Source organism: Microtus ochrogaster, chromosome 21 (genome assembly GCF_000317375.1).
Source record: "Microtus ochrogaster isolate Prairie Vole_2 chromosome 21, MicOch1.0, whole genome shotgun sequence".
NCBI lineage: Eukaryota > Metazoa > Chordata > Mammalia > Rodentia > Cricetidae > Microtus > Microtus ochrogaster.
Window position 1 is genome coordinate 16,273,088 of NC_022022.1, and position 19,021 is coordinate 16,292,108.

Genomic DNA, 19,021 nt, shown 5'->3' on the forward strand with positions numbered 1-19,021 from the left:
TGTGTGTGTGTGTGTGTGTGTGTGTGTGTGTGTGTCTGTTAATTTACTGGAGCTAGAGCCACAGGTAGTTGGGAGTTTCCCAATAGTGTCACTGGTAACTGAACTGGAGTCTTCTGCAAGTATAGCAAATACTTTTGACTGCTGATACATCTCCTCTGACCAAAACTTGGATTTTAATAGATATAAAAAGAAGTGACTTGAATTTTTCAGGAAAATGGATGGAGCTAGAAAATATCATTTTGAGTGAGGTAACCCAGACACAGAAAGACAATTATCACATGTATTCACTCATAAGTGGTTTTAAAACATAAAACAAAGAAAACCAGCCCATAAATCACAATCCCAGAGAACTTAGACAACAATGAAGACACTAAGAGAGACATATATACATACAGAGAGACATGAGAAGTAGAAAAAGACAAGATCTCCTGAGTAAATTGAGAGTATGGGGACCTTGGGGAAGGGTTTAAGGGGAGGGGAGAGGCAAGGAGGGGAGCAGAGCAAAATGTAGAGCTCAATACAAATCAATAAAAAAAGAAGTAACTTAAAAATATGCCAAGTTCCTTGTTTTAGGAAATAAGGATGAATTTATCCCGAGGCAAACAGATGTTGCTAAAGCCCAGAAACATGGATTCATGTTAAAAGCGGGAACATGACCTTTTATAGCCAAAGGATAATGTCACAAACACATCCATTCAAGGAATCCATGGAAGTGGTCCCTAAGGGAGCTGTAGCAACAGAAGGCGTTTCAGATGTTATCTTACAGCACCTTTTAGCCTTGGGGTTGGCTAAGGCTAGAGGCCTGCTCAGTTTAGTGAGATGTTTAGCTCACTAGAGAACTTTAGGTCAAATACAATAGTCAAGGTAAATAGCTACTGAAGGGTATAAGACAGCCCAAGACTATTTTGGTAGTAGGTATTATACCAAGTTTTTAGTTCATTCTTTCTTTATTTCCACAGCACTTGTACTTTGGTTTCCCAGAAACTGTTGGCCTTTTTTTGCTTTATTTTTATTGGGTTTGGTCCTTTTAGCTATTTTGTTCTCTGTAGCAGAAAATGGCAACTGTTTCTATTTTTAAGATCTTGGAGGAAAAATAATTAGAAAATATGTAGATAAGACTTGAAAACATGTTTTATTAAGAAAAGCAAAGCTTTCAAAAAAGCTACCAGAAAAAAGGGAAGATCAAGGCACAGAAAAAGACATAGTATTCAGAACAAAATTTCAAATCAGAATTGTGAAGATATGAAGGAAGTATTGACAGTTACATATCGTCTGTATTAGAATTTTTACACAATAATGTTGGCCAGAAATTGTTTCTAAAATTCTCAAGCACTCGTTTTCAATTTTAGCTAGCTATGGTGTTTACTCCTAGCTGACTTGCTTGAGACCTGAAGATTAGAAGAGATGTGTTTGCATACATCTATCTCACAGAACTATAGGAAGCTCAAATCATGTTATCTCAAAAACAAGGACAATTATTTACTTATAAATGAACTGTATGTCTTTAGGAAACTAAAAAATCTCCAAACAAATTTCAAATTCCTAAGAAAGGAATACCAAATACTTACTTAAAGTAATCTACTTTAAATGAAACAAAATAAAAAAACAATCTCTGACAATATTCTAAGTAAATTATAAATACATGGTGGTCAATAGTATTAAAAGTCACATAGAAGTTCTAACAAGTTAGTAGTGTTTATGCTATTGGAACTGAATACAGTTTAAAATATGTTTTTGTAATTCATACCAGGCTACCTTCTATATATTAGGCTATTCAAGTGATCTTTAAATAATTGTCCAATTCTACTTGAAAGAGCACTTTCACAGAGGACATGCAATTCATATCATCTGGAGTTACTGTCATTTCTAAGCTAAGTCCCATGGAAATTCATAACTTAGAAATGAAAGTCTCAGGGATGCACTGCCATCACAATACCAATGTAGTCGCCATAAATATTTCATGAACATTGCATGGGCCAGGGCATATCTCCATTTTCATGAGTTAGAATTTGTACAGCTAAGTCTCCCGATTTTACTATTCATAATGCACCGTATGCCCCACAGAGCATTCCATATAGTGCTTTTTAATATTTATGTTTAATGAAGAAATTACTGTTCTGAAAAATGAACAAGCCAAGCCAAAGATTTCTTGTTGAAAGTCTTGAGTTTGGTTCAAGTGAAATAACAATCAACAGAAATGACCTCGCTGCAGTATCTCCGCCTAGAAACAGATAACTTTCAGAGAGGAAAGTACGGGGTGGCAAATCAAAGCTTGCTAAAATCAAGTGAAAAGGTTCTTTAAAGGTTGTAACATTAGAAATTTTGTCTTAGACAAACCCAAAAGATTAAAATACCAAAAACAACCCTTTTTTTTTACACACAAAACACTAATTACAAATGAGATATTTGCTGGTTAATATATATATATATGTGTGTGTGTGTGTTTATATATATATATTTATGTATTTTTTGTTTTTTTCTTTTATCAAAAATTTAACTTGTTAAGATAAAATTAACAAGTTTGATAATTAATTGGTTTTGCATTATTAAATCACATTTTAAAGCAAATTATCAGCACTAATCAGATTAAATTTTTCACTCAACATAGTAATAATAATAAAGCTATTGTATCTATTTAAATCAAGGACATTGTAACAGAAAAGTTGCTTATTGGGGAGGATGGGTGTCTTCCTCTAAATGATGCTTGTCCCATGAGAAAATAAAAGCTTCAGAAGTCGCAAGAAACGGGCATAGGAAAAAAAATTAAAAGTGAGAATATTTCTTGCTTTTAAAAAGGGAATTTTTTGATTTTTTTCATTTTGACCTATTTTTCAAATAGGGGAGTGTTGGAAACACTTTGCTTATCTTAGTAACACCTAGGAAAGTAAGCTAACATCACTGTGCATGTCCTATGTAAGCCAGGGCTGAGAACCCATTTAATCCTGAGTACAAATTGCATTCAGAAGAATGATTAGGTCTCAGAGTTTCTTTTGAATAGACTCCAATAAGAATCTCTTCTAGTAAAAACAGCTGATTTCACATTGGATACCATTCACCAGTCCAAAAAAATTTTTTTAGACATCCAACAATGAAGATACTAAAAATTCTATAATGTTTCCTGAACTTTGAACCATGTATTTATGTTGTGTTTCTGATATCGTTTATTGAAAATGAGAAACTTTTCCTGCATTTGCTTCTTCATAATTGTATTTTACAAAGACTCCCTTAAGGACTTTAACCTTTCCAGAATGACTTCAAAGTGCACCTGAAGTATATCTGCCTTAGCTCCCTAATGCACTTAGGAGTCTGAGAAATGTATCACGTAGGTTTTGGTCCCCTCCACTCATCTTGCACATGACCAGCTTTGATATTGTTTGGGGGCAAATTTTCATCACAACTCTTTAATTAGGTTCTATATTTAACTGACCTATTTGAACAGGATCCAGAGCTGGTGAGGAACATCTGTCGCTGGGTTAGGCAAGCTGTTCGGGTTCCATTTTTTGCCAAGTTGACCCCAAATGTCACCGATATTGTAAGCATCGCAAGAGCAGCAAAGGAAGGTAAGAGCTGCCATTACATTAGTTTCCCAGTTACTAATGCTTCCCCAATGGTGCAGACGTGCTGAAGCGGATCTTTTCCACACACATCTGTAAGCCTGTTCTTTTTAATAACTATATTACATAGACCACTGATTTTACCAATGCACGACATATACCTAGTTTTGAAACACAGAATCACAGTTTACACATCTTAGCATGCTTAAAATATGAAACAATAATCTACAGTCCTAAAAGAGAACTCAAAAGTTGAGGGCCCCAATGTGTACTGGTTTATAATGGCTTTTGCATCTGTGATACAGCTGCATCCGCACTAAATTTACTTTTGTGTCCCTTGCATTTGTGAAGATGAAGCCCAATGTCTTAAATACTTTTATGTACAAAGACACTGTAAATTACTCAGAAATTTGCACTGGTTGGAAAACCTTGACATTGATATACCCATCTAATGATTCATGGTAATTGAAACTTTAAAACATATCTAAATTGTTGTTGTTTTGTTGAAACAGGATTTATTTCAGTAGCCCTGGCTGTACTAGAACTCTCTTTGTAGACCAGGCTAGCCTGGAGCTCACAGAGATCCACTTGCCTCTGCTTCTGTATTACTGGGATTAAAAGCACGTGCTACCACTACCCAGATTTAAGAAGAAAAAAATCTAACATTTAAGCCTACCAGGAACAGTCAAATGAAGGCAGACGTTTGGGGGAAGGAATTTTAAAGTTGCATGGGCCTGAATGGGTTTCAACCATCCTTTCTTCAAGGTCTAAAGACAAATGTTCACATGGTTTCTCACAGGTGGTGCAGATGGTGTTACAGCCACCAACACTGTCTCGGGCCTGATGGGATTGAAAGCCGATGGCACACCCTGGCCTGCCGTGGGCCTTGGAAAGAGAACCACATATGGAGGAGTATCAGGTGGGTTTTTCTCTTTCCTTGTATTTTACTACATTAGACATTGCTGGAAGTCAAGACATTGGTGGGGGGGGGGGGGCAAGAGCGTCTTGTGTTTTGTGATCTGAGATTCTGATGTAACTAATTATTGGTCACTTTCTTAACTGTCATGGTGGGACAAATTAACTTTGAGGCGACAGTTATTATTGGGTGCGATGAGAGAGGACCAGAAAATGGCCATGTTGACTCCCTTCTCCTCTGACCTCCACTTTCCTTGGAGTTTTTCAATATCACAGCCACATTGTCCCTTATTAGTGAAAGCTAACAGCATGGCCTCTTGAGAGAAAAAGTACCTCAATTATAAAACCTTTCTGATAGTCTTAAATCCGTTTGCATCCTTCTTAGACTCTTAATATTGTCCATTATCTTTAAAACATCCTGTTTTCACAACTCGGAGCTAACCACTAAAGCGCAGTGTTTAGCTTCAGCTGATGAGACACTGGGCTGACCTCTCAATATTGCTTATTCTTTCTCACCCTCTTATACTTGAATTTGATCAAAAGAGAGAAGTTTACTTCCAAGGTGCATTCTGGTCTTGTTGCCCTCCACACTCTGTTGCTGTGACAACATGAACTTGGCCTTGCAGAGACAATGCTGTGAGGTCCTTGACTATCCTGATATGGGCGTTAGTTTCCTTGGTGATAGAGAAAGGGGTAAATATACATAAAGCAGTGGTGCCCCACTGTACAAGAAAGGCATCGCTGAATCAGGCCAAAGTGCACTTTTGGAAGGGTCCGTACTGGCAGCCAAAGCCTTGTCTATGCTGAAGAAGTCTACAACGTCCACGAGCCAGGGTAAAACTACAGGGATACGGAGCTACATTATGCTTATAATTGAATACTTAGGACACCATGTCTGAAGGAGGGAAGAGACAAGCAGCCCCTGAGCCATCAAACAGGGTCTTAACTCTTACTCTCATGGGAAATAGCACCGTCTGTGTTAGCAAGGGTCCTAGAAAGAGACAAGAGACTCTGCAGTTGGGCCTTGACGTGGGCTGCTTTTTCTGTCAGCTCGTTTCAATTTTTTTCCAGCCTGTCATGTTGACAGCAAGAGAATAAAGGAGGTCACAGAGGGTGCCGAGCATTAAAAATTAATGGAAGAACTATTGAGGTAGTATTTTATATAAGTAACACCATTCACGTTTTCTAATTTAAGCTGCAATTTCTGAATATTTTTGCTTGCTATAACTCAGTCTAATAAAACTTTGAAATTGCAACATTAGAGCGAGTCTCTCATGTTTCAGTCTTTATCATACATACATTGAACACAAGCTGTACCTCAGGGCCTGTTAACATTTCCAGGAAAACTCCATTTCTGAGATTTATAAATACATATATAAAAATTCGCTTGGGCTGTAAGCTCAGCTAAGCTGGCGTTGGAACTCTCATTTCAAACAACAAAATGTCCCTCACATTTTTAAGGAGGCTGTCCCCCATTTCTAATATGTTCTATATTAAATTCACCCGCACTATACAATCTGTTTTGAAAATAACCTTCCTCCACATGGACAAAACCAATACACTCTTTCCCTTTAAAGAAATACTTGCTGTAGTTTAAAAGGAATAGGACCAGAAAAGCAGCTTAAACCGGCAATAAGATGTTCTAGGGTAGAAGCAAGGGCTATGGCAAAGTACCTTCAGCATACATCATACAAAACCTAGCCTAGTAAAACTGCTAATAACACAGGTTTCAAATTTCAGCGAAATACTTTTGCTATTCTCTTCGATATGCTTGTCAGAACTTCAAAGTCTGGTCCAGCGTAGAAAGCCACACAAAATATGCTGAATATTTTTACAAGATTAAAAACAATTGTTGCCATACATGGTTAATATCATCCCGAGGGTTTTCTCAGAACCCTGAAGCACCAGTTTTTACCACTATTTGAGTTGGGATTTTTTAAGAGAAGCTGAGTAATTGTTTGGAGTGGTCACCTGACAGCAAATGCCTAGACTGCCAGAGAAGGATGCTGTCAGTGTTTTTTCCAGTTCATTATTCAAGCTTTCTATTTTGTTCAAAATACTCTTTCTGGCATTGGAAATAGAAGTTACGTGTTGCTAAGAAGAGAAGAATAATTACCAAGAGAAATTATGTTATATACATGATATATTTCTACATTTCTTTTTAAAAGATGTTTCATGTTTTATGTACTTATTATGTGTATTTGTATCTAAGTGTGGATTTATTCAAGTGAGTGTTGGTGCCTGAAGAATCTTGAAAAGTTTGTCTGATTCCCAGGAGCTAGAGTTGATGTGGTTGGGAGCCTCCAGATGTAGGCGTTCAGACCACTCAGTGCCTCTGCAAAAGCAATATAACACCAGGCAGTGGTGGCACACGCTTTTAATCTCAACACTCAGAAGGCAGAGGCAGGTGGATCTTTGTGAGTTCCAGGACAGCCTAATCTACAAAGCGAGTTCCAGGACAACCAGGGCTATTATGCAGAAAAATTCTGTCTCAAACAAACAAACAAACAAACAGAAAAAGCAATATAGGTGTGCTGAGCCATTTTTTTCGGGCCATATTTCAGTACTTTTTAATTTGTTTTAATTTTATTACCTCTTTGCAAATTTTGTATAATATATTTTGATCATATTCATCCTCTCCCAACTGTTATGACACCCACCCCCCCATCCCCAATCGAGACAATCTTGTGGGGTTTTGTTTTCATTGTTTCATTTTGTTATAGTTTGTATTTTAATCTATCAAAACCCATTTATGCTGATCAATACTCCCCAAAGGTATGGTCTTCCGCTGGATCAGGGTCCACTTAGGGTCTAACTCTTAGAGAAAACTGACGCTCCTTCTCCCAGCAGCTTACAACTGTCAATAGCTCCTTGCTATTGTATGGAGTAGGCTTTCTTGGCCACATAGCCTCTCCATGCTGGAATTTGGTCTGTCTCTGGCTCTCAGACGTTTTGTGCATGCTTTTGTCAACACTGTGAATTCATATATGCAGCCGCCTTACCGTGCCAAGAAGACACTGTTTCCTCATAGTTGTTAACTACTACCGCCTCTGGCTCTTAACCCTTTTGCAGTGATCCCTGGGCCTTGCGACTAGGGGCTGTAGTACAGATGTTCCATTTAGGTAACAAAGGGCAATAGTGCCCTTTGGGAAGATGAACTCAACTAAGGCATGCCAATCAAATTGAGTTGTTTCTCATATCTTTATTCCAGATTCTACGGCACTGGTTTTCAAATATTGTTTTCCAATCATGTATGTGCTATAGAATTAAGTTTAACATATTTTAACATTTATTTTTAAATATGTGTATCTGCATGTGTCTGTGTATGAAGTTGTACTCCCGAGTGCAGTAACCATAGAGCCAGAGGTGTCGGAACCCATGAAGCTGGAGTTATTGGCATTTGTGAGCTTCCTCATATGGGTGTTGGTTACATGCATTGGTGTTTTTGCCATCATGTATGTCTGTGTGAGGGCGTTGGATCCCCTGGAACTGGAGTCATAGACAGTTGTGAGCTGCCATGTGGGTGCTGGGAATCAAACCCCAGTCCTCTGGAAGAGCAATCAGTGTTTTTAAGCACTGAGCCATCTCTTCAGCCCCTCCTATGGGTGTTGGGAAATGAGCTAAGGTCCTCTGAAAGAGTCATATATGTTCTTAATGACCAATTCCCTTCTCGGGCCCTTGCAATCAACATTTGAATAAATAAAATTAAATGAAAAAGTAAAACGAAATGAAATGCTTTACACAGTAAAGTAAGTGTTGTCTGGTCAAATTTCTATGTCAGTTGTGTATGTATGATGAGCATATGTGCAAAACGTGCAAAATGTGTGAAATGTGTTTTCACTGTGGCACATGTCAAAATCCTTTGAAGTTGTAGTGTTCAGAGAAAGGTACATTTCTTAAATAAAAGAAGTCAGTTGGCCTATAAGAACCTAACATCTACTTGCTGCAGGTTAAGCTATATTTGGAAAGGGCTTTAGTACTCCATCCTGAGGATCTGTCCAATGTTTTGCGATTTTATAACCTGGAGGAGTGGAATCAGATGAGGCCATCAATGTAGATTGGGCTCAAGGACACAATCTAAAATTTTAATGGAATGACCTACTAAACAGAAAGCCAGTCCTAAGAGAAGCACCTGGCCAGATTCATGCTTGTAGGAGGAGTCCACCGATGGTTGACTTAAACATCAGGAGATCAAACGGTGAGACTAGTATCCATGTCCAAGAAGGATAATAAATATTCTTGAAATTAGGATAGCTGACTAAGCTCCGCATCTTATAAGTATTTCTGTTTGAGTCATTAATATGGAGTGGGTGGGAAGGCACAGAAAGTAAAGGCACTTGCTCAGAACCCACATCGTAGAAGGAAGGATTCCACTGGGGGTGATGGTGGTCTTCTGACCTTCACAAGTGTGCAGAAGTGCTCAAGCCCTTCCCCTATATACATCATTAGTAAATAAATGTAAGAAAATAATTGATTTTAATGACTAATTATTCTCTATTCTTCTATGGACAGTAAGTAAAATAGTCCTAAATTGTTACCAACTAATGGTCTTATTTCTACAATGTATGCAGAAATTTGTTTTATCAAATAGCAGCTAGTTCAGGGACTATTACATAAGGAACTAAAGTGTGTGTGTGTGTGTGTGTGTGTGTGTGTGTGTGTGTGCAAGTGTTCAGAAAAAGAAAATATTCATTGATGTTTATTTATGTAATTGGGAGGAGCTCTATATAAATTCTGTACCTGAGTGGATAATTTTGTTTTCTTACTTTAGATTCAAATATTTTTCTGGTTCTACTTTAAAATTTTTCACCATTTTTCAAATCATGTTCCCAAATAATAAAAGCATCTTCATGCAGCCACAACTCAGTGGTTACTACCATCCAACTGAATAAATGGTGTCACTCAGCTGTGGTGGGATATTGTCACACACAGTCTTCCTTGTGGGTAAGCTTCACTTAAAGACTGTTAAGAGTGAGTCCTCCGTGGCATTGGCTAAAGGTATGTCTTTCTTACAGCTGACATTGGAGGGTAGCCTTTGCTCCTTTACAGATACACAGGAAGAAGAGTAGTTGTGTTTCTTTCAGTGGGTTTACTTATTTGAAGACATTTTGTTTCACTGTTCCAGTGCTTTTAGTTTTGTTCATTCTTGGGGAAGAGCATATTCGTCAGAGCTGTTTTGTTCCATTCCATTCCCTGAATGTATGTTGTCTGTCACACATGTAAACACGCACTTAGGGAGAAGTTATTAAATCTCCCTGCAGATGGCATTTTAAATAATCCTTCAGACTTCGAGAAATTTGCTTCCAAGCAGCTTAAAAGCAGACTCCTTGTTCTAAGCTGTTTGGTTTGCCAGTTTTGTTGTAACTTCCCACAAAAGAGAAACTCCTTATTTTAAAATTTTGAATGTTTGCTTGAAATTTCATGATGTGTATACTTAATTAAAAGAATAGCTCCCACTGTATTTGGTATTAAACCTAATGAGATTGTATTATTGATTTCTGAATAATTTACCAAAGATGGCCTTCAAGGCTGACGTTAGAGTCCGAAAGTGCTAATCACAGACAGAATGTTGGGGAAGATGTGAGAAACAATTGTTTCTTTCTCAGGAAATGATAATGGCCAGACTCATGGATTCTCCTTACAGTCTTCGGGTAAATAATACATCATTTGAAGTTCTACTATGTGGACTTCAATTTACAATTGTCTAACTCATAAATAGATTTCATCATAAAAACTACCCACCTAACAAAATACAAGGCAAAAATATTAACACGAATTTGTAGCCTTGTAATGGTGTAGGACTAAGAATATACAGTATTTCATTGATAAAACTTTCATAGTGGATCCTTAAAAAACTCATACGATATAGTGGCTTTAAAATTTTTTACAATAAATTTTTATTACATTAATTATGGTGTGTGTGTTTACATGTGTAAGCATGATAGAGTGTTTACATGAAGGTTGGACAGCTTGAATAAGTCAGTTCTTTCTCACCATGTAGGTCCCAGGAATCGCACTCAAGGCCCCTGACTTTTCAACATAGGCCTTCACCCTCTGAACCATCTCACCACTCCAAGGTTCAGATATTGACTTCACTTGCATAATTTACAGTGATTTTTAAAGATCATCACCAAGGGTGAATTTTTGGACTAATGTAATTTAACAGAGCCCACTCTGTCACTAGATACTTCATGAACACAAATTCATTGTAATCCAAATTCATGACAGAGTTAAGCTTATATTACTGGAGTCCCAATGACTATTTGTGTAAATCTGGTAAGGTGGTAAAACACAGAGTAGATAAGAAACTCAAAAGTTTTAGTTATACTTCTCTTTAAATATCTATTATCAAACACAGAAGCTATAGCTGATTTTGACAGATCATTATAGCACTTATATTTCACATCACAATTATACCACAAAATACAGTGTTGATATTTTTTATAAGGAAGTAGTCATTAAAAGGTTGGATTTTTTTAAATGTGTCAATCACATGATTACCGATGCATAAAATCCTTTTAGAAAAACACGCCTACTATCTTTCATAGAATTTAAGCTATCTATTGTCACCACCCTTATCAATAAGAGCTAAAGATTTAACAGTGGAATGTTTGAAATAATTTAATAGGTAAAGATAAAATTTAGGAAAATTCATGCTACTAGATCATGCCACAAGCAATCATTTAAAAGAGAATATTCTGTTTTATTCTTGCCTTTACCCCACCCATTTTGTGTATATATAAAGAGTTACAAAAATTGTGATCTGTAATTGCCTTATATAGAACATCATTAGAGTATCCAAAGTTTAACGAGTCCAATTACAAAGACCCTGTTATATAAACGCCTGAGTTGTATTTGCAGAGCAGTTCAAGGTAGGCATATGAAATAAAGATGCTGAATTACAATTTCCATTATAAATTATCGCTTTGGTCCAGAGAAGCTCACCATTAGAAATATGCTCATTTAAATAATGCTCACTTGAAAATGCCCATGCACTACTGACAAGGTGCCCCTCTTCATTGTGTTACCTTTGCTGCAGCTCGGATTCCTCACTGTTTAGCTACCCCTGGTCTATGCAGGAGGTCAGAGTCCTAATAATAGATTTTTTTGACAGTGAGCGTGCCTGCTACCTGTCCTACACAAATCTCACTGTTCATGTTTGCGTCATGGCAACAAAGCAGACAGAGGGAAATGCCAAGTGCAGAGTTGGAGGCACAGTCTTGCCTTGCCTTGACATTCCAGCCAAGTAGCAGTTATAAGATGTATAATGTTTTTCTAAGACTTGGCTGCCGTATCCATAGATGCTTACAGCTCATCAACAGACAGGGGCAAGGGTGAAGGCTTAAGGTACAGATCAAGGTATCACTCCTTAGATATTTTTAAATAGCCATTGTTCTGCAGATAAATGAATAAACAGAATGTAAGAGTCAACAAAATCACAGATCCTCTGATAATCTCTCTGTTTGTATAAAATTAGGAAGATAAATTAATATCTGCACCAATTCCTATAACATTTGATTGACTTTTTAAACTAAAAGACCTGACAAGCATATTATGAGAACTTATCTTTGCAGCAATGGCAATGAATTATTAAATTTCTTTCCTTGTATGTGTATGTTTTTATCATAAAGAATGATGTCAAGCTTGAAATTAATCCCAAAAAAGGTTCTATTATGAAAGTGAAACTAGAGAGTATTGTGTCAATGTCAGCGCTTGAATTTAAATATTCAGAGATTCATGCATATCTACTGCACTAAAATATCAGTGTAGGTACACGTTAGTGGCTGTTTAATTTAGGACTACACATCTCTGTAAGCCTCCGAAATGGTTCACTGTGTCACAGTCTCATCCAGAACACCGGTACAGTACATTGGATTAATTAACGAAATCCTTGCAGAGAACTGAGTTCTCAGTATGTCAAGATTTCAGTTTTATGTTAAATATTTTCTAAAGGCCAGACCTTGAAATCTCAGGGGCAGTCCCAAGCAGTGAGCTGTGAATTTAACCATAGGCTAACTGCTAATGATAAGGAAAAGAGTCCTCGCTGAGGCAGCTGTAATACAGTCATTGGATTAGGCTATCAATCACTCTGCTCCCCAAGGAAATGAAAAAGAAGAAGACCAAACAGTGAAAAGGGAAGTTAGGAAAAGAAGGGCATGACTTGAATGAGATTTCTCACTATCTTTACTCCTGCTTCGTCGAAAATCCCTCGGCATCGAGGACTGGCGAACTTCCCTTCTTTGCTAAATGGAGTGGGCATATTTATTCTTCACGACTAAAAGACTATCACAACACCCTTGCCTCTGCTCATCTGAGGATCTTTAACCCTGCTGGATGCAAATGCCTGATAACATAAAAAATAATAACCTTTAGTTTTTGAATTTAAGATTTATATTGCTGGTTGTTGCTAGGTACAGAATTCATTTGGTTATGGTAAAGGGAAATATTGCTGCATTGTATTCTAAAAGGCAGTCTTTTCAATTATGGGTATCCACACAGTGGCCTGAGAGTGTAGTAAAGAGAGTTGAGTATGCATGGGAGCCTGGAGGGCATTTTAGGATATCATTACTGGCCCTCTTCCCCAGGACTTTGGGTTTTGTATGGGGAATGGGAGAGGGCCTGAGAGTGTGATGTCCTTGCTGCTGCTCTGGGGAGAGCGCTCTGGGAAGAGCTGCTGAAGAGAAGCTGGTGTTATTAAACACATTAATTTGAATATCTTATTTCCAAAATAAATTCAAAAGCTGTATTCTGTATTAAAGCTAGAGAACTGTGACATTCAATAAACCAATAGTCTTTGGCCATGGTCAGGTATCTGAAACAAATTATCATAAGTAGCATCAGAACTAATTCTTCAAAAACAATAGAACACAGAATCACAAGCCTCAAAAGAAACAAGCGCATGATACATCATTTAAGGATACAAGTTGAAAGCCAACACTTGCTTATGCAAAGAGAATCCGGTCCGAGTGCCTCTGGAGATAATTTATGAATATCCGCAGTCCTTTGAAAAGCAAACAGGTGTGAGAGGCAGACAAAAGTAAAATTAAACTCAGATCTGTGAAGGACAATGTTTTCTTTTCTTTGTGGAAACAGTAATACACTGAAAAAATAACTCCTGTCTGGGAAGAAGGACTTAGAGTAAATTTATGTATTTCCTCAATCCCTTAAAAATGTAGAAAAGAGTGTGGCAGCTGCTGATTGTTACTGTCGATTTAGTGATCCCCATGCAAAGGTATCCATTTACAAGGAAAAGATAAGCAACCGTAGGTGAGACTAAGCTAAGCTCTGACGATGAAGCAGCCCCTCCTTTAGCACAGTTACGCTGTGCACTGACAGTCTTCATCTTCCAGAGTCATGTGCTTAGTCTGTTCATGGTTCCACCCAGCAACCATGGACATTGCTTTACAGTCTGCTTGAGGCATATGTCCTGGTCTTCAGTCCCAGGGGCTCAGTACCATGTGAGTTCCAAAATCTCAACAGGTGCTGAAGGATGGGACATAGAAAACCCTTGGCAATGTGCAGTTAGCATGTGATATTCCAGCTGCAGACTGCCAAGATAGAGCAGAAGGTATGGTCAGAGTTGAGATCAGAGTGAGGGGCAGAAAGGAATATGGCTATGCCAGCTTCTCTCTACTTGGTTGAAGGTTCCAACAGTTCAACTCAACCCAGTGTGATGGTTGAATAGAATGACTCCAATAAACTCATATGTTTGAGCATATTATTCTCTTAGACTTGATCAATTTGTGGGATATATTTATGCACATCATTCTGTGTGAGAATAGCAATGCGTGTTCATAATATAAGCATACCATAGTGGCTTCTTTATTTTATTTGTGTTCACCTTTATTCTGATAACCAGGCCTTAAAACATAAACTTAATTGCCTCTTAAAGTAATAGACCTTGAATTTTAAGGGAAAAACTTGTCTGGATTTATAAATCTCAACATACATGTTCCCGTGTATTGTTGGTGGCTTTTGAAAATTTGTATTCACAGACTTCTGTTAGAAAAATGGGCAACATTAAGATTAACTAACAGCTATGTAGTAACAGTGACGTGTTTGATACGATTTTTATTTGTGTTGCACATTACTGAATAATATACACATAGCCTTATTTAAACAATCCTATGAAGATGATGTCGCTAGATCCATTTTACAGATAATTAGTTAAGCAAATCACACAGAAAGTCTGCATACTCCAAAGAAGTCATAAACTAAGTTCAAACTCAGATCTTTCTCCAAAGATAAGCCACCCAATTTTCTTTTTAAATCATTGTCTTCTGGGATCTGGTACAGTAAATTTCTGTCTGAATATGAAGTACCTGTTAAATTCTGACAGGATACAGGCATTACTGAGAGATGAATATATCCAATCTGGGTTTAAAAACACCTATGAGTATATACTTCTGAAACCGTTGTTACTTATATTGAGCTAACTGGATAAAAGACAGTTAGCTCCCAGACAGTTAGCTCCCAGACAGTTCATTCCAAGAAGTAAAGATGAAGGCAGGATTCAGTCATTTTTCTTGAAGTATAAGTATGTAAGGTTTTCTTGAAAAGAAACATTCATCAATAAAGCAATAAATAACTTTATTTCTTACTGACTTGAATGAACTATGGGGTGCTTGGTCCAACCATGCTGTTGAAACAAACTCTGGATGCTATTCTTCATTTCCTGTTTCCAGTCCTTCGTCAGTTACAAATCTCTCTGTTCCTGGGGCTGTCTCATAGTCTTTCCCCACAGATCTGTCTTTCTCCCCAGTAGCAGCATCGTCTCCTTTATGATTTCAACTGAGCTTGCAACAAAGCACCAGGAAGCAATTCAGATACACTGCCTTTTCATCAAGTGGCAAGAAAGAAAAGGACTTTTTGAAGATAGTGAGATGGGGGTGGGGGTGATGTTAATACCAAAAGCCAAAAGTGTAAGCTTTCTCAAACAAAATCAAGGAACCTCTACTACTTTTCACTCCCTCCATTCAAAACAAAACAAGACAGAATCTGAGTTAAATCAGGAAATAAGCAAGTTATGCTCTTAGCACATATCTAGTGTGATACACTATGCGATATTTTAATTAGTATTAAATGATTTAGAAACAAGTGTGTGAATTAAAACAAAGTCCAACAAATGTTCTGGAGTTGGTCTGACTTCTATCATTGTTGATGACCAATGTGTTTGAATTATGACAGTCTTCATATTAATTGATAGTAATTCATATTACTAGTAATTGTGCATACATGCATAACATGTCATAACAAATTATATACCTTTTATAAGCTGAAACTGGCTTTTCCTTTTCAGCTCCTTGTGGCCCAGGCATGCTACAGGCACACAGAGGATATGATGGAAATCCACCTCAGTTCTTAATATTCATATAGGAGTCCAATTAATTGTCCCTTCAAGAATCTGTGGCCCTTGTAGTAAATCTTTGTAAAGGAAATAAGAAATTTCAGTATGTGCCCAATGCCCAGAGCTCATCACACTCTGTACTACTTAATCACTTAACAATCTGATGAAGTGGCCTGCTTCATTGAAGGAGAAATGAATGCACAGAGAAATTGCATACATTCTGTGAAGTCATGCAGTTGATACCAAGTTCACATGAACCTATGCATGATATTGTAACTTTACTCTCCATACCTGCCTCATCTCCTATGCTATTTCTAGAGCCGTGGTTTTCAACCTTCCTAATGCCGAGGCCCTTTAATCCAATTCCTCATGTTGTGGTAACCCCTAATCATAAAATTATTTTTGTTGCTACTTCATAACTATAATTTTTCTACTTTTATGAGTCATAATATAAATATCCGTGTTTTCTAATGGACTTAGGTAACCTCTGTGAAAGGGTCGTTTGACCCCCAGGTTGAAAAGTACTGTTATAGATAAGTTTATTCTTGTATGTATCTTTGAGGGTCTTTATATGTAGGTTGAAAACCGTGAAGAGCAACTCATCTCTTTAGCAAAATTAAGGGAAATAATCTATAAAAATGGTATAAACATTAATTGTGGTTTTAAAAGTATTGCATGATGGAAGGTCACAAATGTACCTTAACTGGTCTAGTAAACCTTCAACATTCCTATTAACCTCTGTGCTTCATACACCTCTCAAATTATTATGCTGAGAAATAACACAAAGGAATATTTTAAGGTAGATGCCAAAGGTTTAATGAATAAGATTATTGCTGTGTTAGATTTTTATTCATTAGTTCAAACACTTGATCTTTTACTTTATTCTCATATTAGAGGGAAATTACAGATTTCTCTGTTCGCTAGTTTAAAATGTAAACATAATCTAAATGAGTTGGACCAGAAAATGCTTTGAATAGTTAAACTGTTTCTTTAACCTTAACTCTTGAGTTTCCCCAATTTTATTTTAGTTATAAGAATAGAGTAATTCTTGTACAGATATGTGTGTGCACATATATGTTTGCATATGTGCGTATGCATGTCTGCTTTTGTCTGCCATTGTAAAACATTTCCAAAAACATTTACCTTCCTATCAATGTTTACAATGGGCATCAATAAAGTTCCGGTGATGACAGTCACCCGAGAATCTTTATAAATATGCGGATTTGGCCTAGAGAACTACTTACTCCATACATCATCAAGTATTCCAGAGGAGTCTGGTACCTATGCCTTGTACTCCTCTCTTTGGAAGGAAAAAAATCAAAGAAATATAACATGAGAAATACTATCATCATATGATATTATAGAATGCAACTTGTGATGTTTGTTTCACAGAATAAAATAAAATTGTTTTTTGGGGTTGATGCCATTTAGTCAATGATCATTGTAATACTAGTAATTCATACATTGCAATTTAATTTTTTTTGTTGAGTGGACCACTAAGTAGATGCCTTGAAAGTCTCACAAAAATACCAAACAACATAGAGAATGGCAGACACTCATTCTAAGGAATCACAAGATGTTGAATTGATTTCAACCTACTCATTAAAACGGTTATTAAATTTTCAGATATTCTTTTCAGTGAATTTTCCTTATAGGTATTAAAATTTAAATGATGGACTCTCTCAGTAAAAATCTTTCACCACCCCAACCTCATGATGTAGTATTTCTGAGACTGTGTCTAGGAATGCCTGTGTAAAAGACGTTGTTATGCGAGGGTTCTCTTGTCTATATCTTATTTTACAGGTTTCACCCTCTAGCCCAGGAGAAATGATAGCATTTGACATGTGTATCCTTACTTTAAGCAAACAGAATTATTGTCCTTTCAAATACATAGGATGGTCTTGACACCAAAGGATTCTACCTCTGTGAGCAAAGAGGTATCTGGAGGCGGTGTCTGATATTTAAGGGCAGTGATCTTCAGAAGTCAAGATCTTCCAGAAGATTTATACTGTTGAGGATTTTTTTTTGCTTCTTTTTTTTATTACACTATACATTTTTCTCTGCTCCCTTTCTTTCCTCCCCTCTCTCTTTCTACCCTCTTCTGTGACCCCATACTCCCAATTTACTCAGGAGATCTTGTCTTTTTCTGATTCCTATTTAGATCCTTGTTTGTCTCTTTAAAGATCTTCTTTGTTGTCTAGGTTCTCTGGGATTGTGAATTGTAGGCTGGGTTTTTCTTTGCTGTATGTCTAAAAACCATCTATGAGGATTTTTAGTGTGTGTCCTGATAATTAATGCAGTTTTACATACTATACATATGTGTTATTACATACATAATATAGTATTCTATATAACATCAGAGATAAAGGCAGGGTGGCAAATAAAACTGGTTATGCTTAATCCCTTCGAGTTCTGTGGAAGTCTACTAAATGCTGCTGAATTGGTACTGAGCTGTGAACATCAATGATGTTTCTATCTGTATTCCTGGAGGAATTTGCCTAACAAATAAAACAGAAATAAAACAGAGACTATTTAAAGCTGGCATAGATGACAGGACACAAAATAAATGGGGAATTTTCAGTGGTAATAGAAATAAGGGAGCAGAATACAACTATAAAAGCAAAGTCCTCATGGTTGCATGATGTTGGGGAGTTGTATGTTATAAAGGACAGACATAGAGATCTTGGGAAGAAAAGAAGGACAGCACAGAAATTAGAATCAGCAAAGAAAGGGTGGTTGAGAAAACATGAATTAATGAGAGAGAAAGTGGGGCAACAAAGTAATTTTTAGTGCATGAACTGATTTTTTTAGAGTCCATTTCCTATGGAGAGAATACCTTGCTCAGCCTAGATATAGTTGGGGGGGGGGGGTTGGACCTTCCCCAAAGCAATGTACCCTACCCTCTCTGAGGAGTGGATGGGGTGGGGTGGGGGTAGATGGAGGAAATGGGAGGAGGAGAGGGAATTGGAAATGGGATTGATATGCAAAATGAAAAAAGATAGTTTGTTTACTTTTAAAAAAATATTTATCCATTTATTATGTATACAGTATTCTGTCTGTGTGCATTTCCACAGGCCAGAAGATGGTTGTGAGGCACCATGTGGCTCCCAGGAATTGAACCCAGGACCTTTGGAAGAGCAGGCAATGCTCCCAACCATTGAGCCATCTATCCAGCCCAGTTTGTTTACTTTAAAAAGAAGAAGAA

General features: G+C 37.1%; 1 protein-coding gene across 2 annotated transcripts in view; it reads left to right on the forward strand.

Moving 5' to 3' along the window:
• Nucleotides 1–19,021, forward strand: part of Dpyd (dihydropyrimidine dehydrogenase) — a 763,700-nt gene that overhangs the window by 556,323 nt on the left and 188,356 nt on the right. For both annotated transcript variants that reach the window (XM_005357199.2, XM_013350051.1), the window contains exons 17-18: nt 3,440–3,560; nt 4,354–4,473. In XM_005357199.2, the coding sequence (XP_005357256.1) occupies nt 3,440–3,560; nt 4,354–4,473 (241 nt within the window). The remainder of the gene's footprint in view (nt 1–3,439; nt 3,561–4,353; nt 4,474–19,021) is intronic.